Source organism: Vicia villosa, unplaced genomic scaffold (genome assembly GCF_029867415.1).
Source record: "Vicia villosa cultivar HV-30 ecotype Madison, WI unplaced genomic scaffold, Vvil1.0 ctg.000352F_1_1_1, whole genome shotgun sequence".
In the NCBI taxonomy this organism is placed as follows: Eukaryota; Viridiplantae; Streptophyta; class Magnoliopsida; order Fabales; family Fabaceae; genus Vicia; species Vicia villosa.
The window spans coordinates 606,140-612,685 of record NW_026705158.1 but is presented as its reverse complement, the minus strand read 5'-3'; the positions used below and the strand labels follow the sequence as shown (position 1 = coordinate 612,685).

The 6,546-nt window shown below is 34.4% G+C and overlaps 1 protein-coding gene across 2 annotated transcripts; it reads left to right on the top strand.

The window, feature by feature from the left end:
• The first annotated feature begins 315 nt into the window (after positions 1–315).
• Positions 316–3,123, top strand: LOC131627217 (receptor-like protein EIX2). Of its 2 annotated transcripts, XM_058898061.1 has the most exons (2): positions 316–1,819; positions 1,904–3,123. In XM_058898061.1, the coding sequence occupies exons 1-2, from the start codon at positions 322–324 to the stop codon at positions 2,932–2,934; spliced, it is 2,529 nt and encodes an 842-aa protein (XP_058754044.1). In that variant the 5' UTR covers positions 316–321; the 3' UTR covers positions 2,935–3,123. The 2 variants fall into 2 exon arrangements, with proteins under 2 accessions (XP_058754044.1, XP_058754043.1); XM_058898060.1 differs by having other exon boundaries at positions 316–3,123.
• The last annotated feature ends 3,423 nt before the right edge of the window (positions 3,124–6,546 follow it).

Genomic DNA, 6,546 nt, shown 5'->3' with positions numbered 1-6,546 from the left:
CACCATATTTTTAAAACTATTTTACATTGTCAGTGCACTACCTTTTAACTCTTTCTTTTAATGTTAGTAGTTATTAATAGAGATTAAACCTTTCTCCCTTGCATGGCCATGCAATTTCAACTCTTAGTTCCATCGGAACATTTTCTTTTACGGGTCCCATATGAAACAGTGTTGAATATTATGATACGTACGCTGAACGTCCATAAGGTTGTGGAAATAGATTGATTAGACAGTAGTAATAGTAAACGTCAATAACAATCTTAACCTATAAAAACCTACCTCGCACATTCATTCTTAACACCAAACTAATATTAATCAACCATGTTAAGGTTCACTTCACAAATTCCCATTATTTGGCTTCTACTACTATTGCTTCTATCTACAACAATATTTGAAAGGGGCAATAGTACACAGTTTGCTAATTGTAATGAGATGGATCGTTCTGCATTGCTCAACTTCAAACATGCCGTGGACAGTCCTTCCTCCAACAGGCTTTCCTCGTGGTCTATCAACGATAAAGATTGCTGTTCATGGAAGGGAGTTCAATGTGACAACACCACTGGAAGAGTTACAGCACTTGATCTTCACCAACAATACTTGGAAGGTGAAATCAACTTGCACTCTTTGTTTCAACTTCAATCTTTGACCTACTTGGATTTGAGCTTGAATGGCTTTACAACTCTAAGTAGTTTCAATCAATCAGGTGATTATAATCATAACTTGTCTAATATTCAGTACCTAGACTTGTCCTTCAATGATGATCTTCATTTGGATAATCTTAATTGGCTTTCCAAATTCTCTTCATTGAAATCTCTCAACCTCAGTCAAATTAACCTTCAAAATCAAACAAACTGGTTTCACACCATGGATGTGCTGCATGTATCACTGTTAGAGCTGAGATTGTCAAGTTGTCATTTGACCAATATCTTTCCATCCACTAAGCATGTGAGTTTTACTAAATCCCTTGTAACCCTTGATCTCTCAGCTAACTATTTTGATTCTGAATTACCTGATTGGCTGTTTAATCTCGGCAGCGATTCAAATATTTCCCATATTGACCTTAGTTTCAACATGTTACAAGGCCAAATCCCCAAGAGCGTGTTAAGTCTTACAAAACTTGAGTTTTTAAGGCTGAGTAACAATGTACTAAATGGATCTATTCCTGATTGGTTAGGGCAGCATCAAAATTTAAAATATCTTAATCTAGTTGAGAATTTGTTTCACGGTTCTATCCCTTCATCTCTTGGAAATCTCTCTTCCTTGGTTGATTTAAGTGTCGGCTCGGATTTTCTAACTGGTAATATTCCGTCCACCATTGGAAAACTCTTTAATTTGAAGAGTTTGTTCATTAGAGGACATTTATTGTCAGGTGTTCTATCTGAAGAACATTTCTCCAATCTCTCTAACTTAGAAACACTTGTCTTAAGTGCACCTATTTCATTTGATATAGTTTCTAAATGGATTCCTCCATTTCAATTGCAAGGGATAAGTTTAAGCAGTACAAATCTAGGTCCTAAGTTTCCAACATGGATATATACACAGAGGTCACTAGAATATCTTGAGTTTCCTAACTCTAGAGTTTCCTCCATAGATGGAGACACGTTTTGGAGATTTGTATCTAATATTACACAGCTTAACTTATCATACAACGACATCGATGCAGATTTATCAAATGTCACGCTAAACTCAGAAATTATATTTATGGACAATAATAATTTCAGAGGAGGGATCCCGCATATATCAGAAAATGTTGCCCTTTTGGATTTACATCAAAATTCTTTGGTTGGAACCATTTCTCCTCTGTTCTGCCACAAAATTGGTAAGCAAAACAATTTGGATTATTTGGACATTCATTCCAATCTTTTAACTGGAAAAATTCCTGATTGTTGGGAGTATTGGAAAGGCATTTCTTTCCTTTACCTGCAGAGTAATATGTTGACTGGTGAACTTCCTCCATCCATGGGGTCGTTGATCGATCTAGAAATATTGGATTTGCATGACAACAACTTGTCTGGTAATTTTTCATTGTTCCTGTCAGGCTTAACAAATTTGGAATTCATTAATATTGGAGGAAACAATTTCTCTGGAACTCTACCGGTGAAAATGCCACATGGTATGGAAGTTATGATATTAAGATCCAACCAGTTTGAAGGCAACATTCCACCACAGCTGTGCAATATCTCTTCACTTTTACAATTGGATCTTTCCCACAATAAACTTTCAGGGCCTATTCCCAAATGCATAAATAATATCCACGGCATGGGCGGAGCGGAAACAACAAGTCATTATCCCTTTGAGTTCAATTTGTATAATAAAGGGCAAGAGTTAGCATATCGTGACTACGGTTTGTTGAGAACTCTAGACCTTTCAGCTAACAGCTTATCAGGTGAAATCCCCACACAAGTTTTCAGTCTAGTTCAACTCCAGATATTGAACTTGTCTCGAAATCATTTGACAGGAAAGATAGCAAAAGAGATTGGAGACATGAAACATTTGGAATCTCTTGATCTTTCCAACAATGAACTGAATGGAGAAATTCCTACTACCATTTCAACTCTGTCTTTCTTGGAGTTCTTGAATCTGTCAAACAATTACCTTGTTGGACAAATCCCAGTTGGCACTCAGCTTCAGAGTTTTGATTTTTCCTGCTATGATGGGAATCCTGGACTCTGTGGAGCTCCTCTACCAATATGTTATAATGAGTCAAACCAACAAGGAGAACACAATGATATTGACAACGAGAACTCTTTTACACAGTCACTTTACTTTGGGATGGGTGTGGGATTTGCAGTCGGTTTCTGGAGTATTTGTGGTCCTCTATTCCTCATCAGGGCTTGGAGGCACACTTATTTTCGGTTCATTAGTCATGTTGTAAGTGCTTGGAAGCACACATACTTTCGGTTCATTAGTCATGTTGTAGGGTCTTCCAACTGATGTAAGTGAAAGTTGAGTTTTTATAAGAAGCAGATTGAATGTAACTGATGGCATGTATTTTCATTATAATATTTAAATAAAAAAATTACACATCTATGCTACTGTTTGGTAGATACTAGGAGAACGAAGAAGCTAAAAATTCCGTAATAGAAACGGTTTCATTCCAATATTATTCATTTAATGACCCAAGATTTCTCTACACCAAAATACACTTTATCTTTTATGATAAAAAAAAAAGAAAATTGAAATGTACTCAAACCTCCATATTAATAGCCGATGCAATACATTTAATTACTATCGCTATTGTTAAACACAGAACACAGTGCTGCTGGTCTCGACATTTCTTCGCCTGGACTTGCCGGACACGTCATCAGCGTAGCCGGCGGCTTCATGCAGTTGTACATCAAGCACAACGACGCCGTATCAGGCATCACCGTTCCCTTTTCCAATGGTATACCCGTGAAGTAGTTACGCTGAAGTTAACGGGCTCCTCAGGCACTCTCTCAAAAAAAAAACGGTTATTATTTAAAGAGCAAAAACTCATTTTACTCATTCATAAAAATATTAGGTAACCCAAATTAGTAGTTCATAATATTCTTAGGCACCTGACAATATCCTCTGTTTCAATCCACCCCATAACTTAATATTTCAATCCACCTCATAATATTCTTAGGTAGCTGACTATGTCCTCTGTTTTTGAAGATGTATCTTCGAAAACACTTTTTAATACATTTATGTAACTGTTTAAACAACGTTAAAAAAGTTCAGTAGATGCATCTATGAATTAAACAACGTTAAAAAAAGTTCTTTAGATGTATCTACGGAACAATTCAATGTTAAATACAAAAAGGTGCTTCCGTAGATACACCTCCGAAAGCAGAAGGTATTTTTGGAAATGCACATAGTGCGTGAGTAACCTCGTCGGGTGGGGTGAGAGATTCTCTAATAAAATAGACTCAATTTAATCTCTTACAAAATTTAACTAGATCATATTAGTCCTTCTCTTAATAATTTTTTAACTGATTTTCCCTAGACCATGATTTTTTTCTAGTTTTAAACTGTGACTGCAATGTCACGTTGGATTCCCTTACAAAATTTAACCGGACCATATTAGTTCTTCTGTTAATATTTTGTTTAAATCGATTTTTTCTCGAACCATGATTTTTTTTCTAGTTTTAAACTTTGACTGGACCTTCAAGTTGGATTTTATTTATTTTTCATTTTTTAAATACTAAATTGATTTTTATTTTTAATTTCATTTTTAAACAATTATGAATTAATAATATAAAAAAACCAAAAGTGTTTCTTATAAGGAGATGAACTCGGACCCTTTAAACCACATCTTACGTCTTTACCACTGGACCAGTGTACATTCATGATAAGTAATTCCCATGATTTCTAGTAATATTAAACAATTTTGAATTTAAAACAAAAAATACAAAATTTGTATCATTATGGTATCGAACCCAAGTCCCATCAAATTAAATGACCGTCAATTTACTACAATAGAAATGTCAATTTACTACAATAGAAATTTAATTGTCTATTTGTAAATGATAGTCACTTTACTAACAATAAAAATTGATTTGTCTAGTTGTTATTGATAGTTACTTTACTAACCGTAGAAATTGATTTGTCTAGTTGTAAATGATAATCATTTTATTAACAATTGGAATTGATTTGTCTAATTGTAAATGATAGTCACTTTACTAACAATAGAAATTGACTTATCTAATTGTAAATGATAATCACTTTATTAAAAATAGAAATTGTTTTGTCTAATTGTAAATGATAGTCACTTTACTAAAAATAGAAATTGATTTGTCTAGTTGTAAATGATAGTCACTTTATTAAAAATTGAAATTGATTTGTCTTGTTCACTTTATTAACAATTGAAATTGATTTGTCTAGTTGTAAATGATAGTCACTTTACACCACAATAGAAAGAAGTTGTCGAGAGAAAGAATCAGAAAATTATGAATGTTGTTTGATCCATGCTAAATAAATGAAAAGTTCCCAAAACCTTTTGGCCCGAGACTGCAAAATGGTGTGTTCATATTTTGAATCGATGCGCGACAACAACAGTTGAAGATAAGACCCCAAAAGAGACATGGAGCAATGAATAACCAGTGGTAGATTACTTTCGAGTTTTCAGACGTGTGACACATGTTTATATACTAGATTAAAAGAGGAGCAAATTAGACGACAAAAGCAGAAGATGTGTTCTTCTAGGAGTCAGTGTTGAATCAAAAGCATGGAGGCCTTATGATCCAATCTCAAAGAAAATTATTGTCAGCAAGGATGTTGTTTTGTAAGAAGAAAAAGGTTGGGATTGAGGCATATTTGTTGAAGACATAAAGCGAGATATATTAGAGTGGGGAGATGAAGAAGATATTGTGGCTGATCAAAATGAAGAACTTGATGAAACAAACACAAAAAACTTGAGTCGTAATCTTGTAAATTCCAACAATTCCAGCATCTCTAATAGCAGCTCCAACAAATCACTTACTCTGGCAAAATCACCTCCAAATGAGCCAAGTTCTGATGATAACAAATTAGTTGAAGGAAGGGACATGTGAGGAAGAAGAGAACCAACATGGATGGCAGATTATGAAATAGGGAAAAGCCTCTCTGATGATGAAAATTTGAACGCAATAATAATGGTAACTTAGAATGACCCTACAACGTTTAAAGAAGCACTAAAATGCAAAAACTGGAAGGAAGCAATATCATCGGAAATTGAATCCATTGAGAGGAACCAAACTTGGGAAGTTACTATGATTTCTAAGGAAATCAAATCTATTGGAGTCAAGTGGGTATTTTAAACAAAGTTAAATGAAGATGGTACTGATAAAATATGTATTTATATTTTTATATAAGTCTCACATAGACTATAACATGTAACATGGTATCACGAGCTTATCAATCTGGGTAACCCATCATTCATATGCGCACCAAGCCCAATAGTGTTGGGTGCAAGGGGTATATTAAAAAAAAATCAAGTCCCACATATCAATGATTCGGGCCACCCACCGTTTATATCCCCGCACCAAGCCTAATAGTGTTAGGCATGAGGGGGTGCATTAGGAAAACTCAAGTCCCACATTGGTTAAATATAGAGCCCACAAAGAGTTTATACAGAGTGACACCCCTCATCTTACAGGCCAATTTTTTAAGGATGAGTTAGGTCAAACTCTAATTCTATCATATAAAGTATTGAGAGATGTTGAGATCAACCATGTAAGAATAACACTACGGAGACTGTTATATATATATATATATATATATATATATATATATATATATATATATATATATATATATATATATATATAGAGAGAGAGAGAGAGAGAGAGAGATATATTTATAGTTCATTAAATGTTATAGTCGATGTGAGACTTATATACAAATTAAAATACATATTCTCTCACACCCCCGCAGTCGAAGCGGGAAGTTGACGGACGCTTGGACTGGTCCAAAAAACATTAAAAAGAACTCTAGGGAGACCGTTAGTGAAGATATATAAAATATGGTGCCAAGAATAAACATGAAGAACACATAAAAGGAAGATACGGTGATTCATACAGAGAGATACATGATACCACTACTACA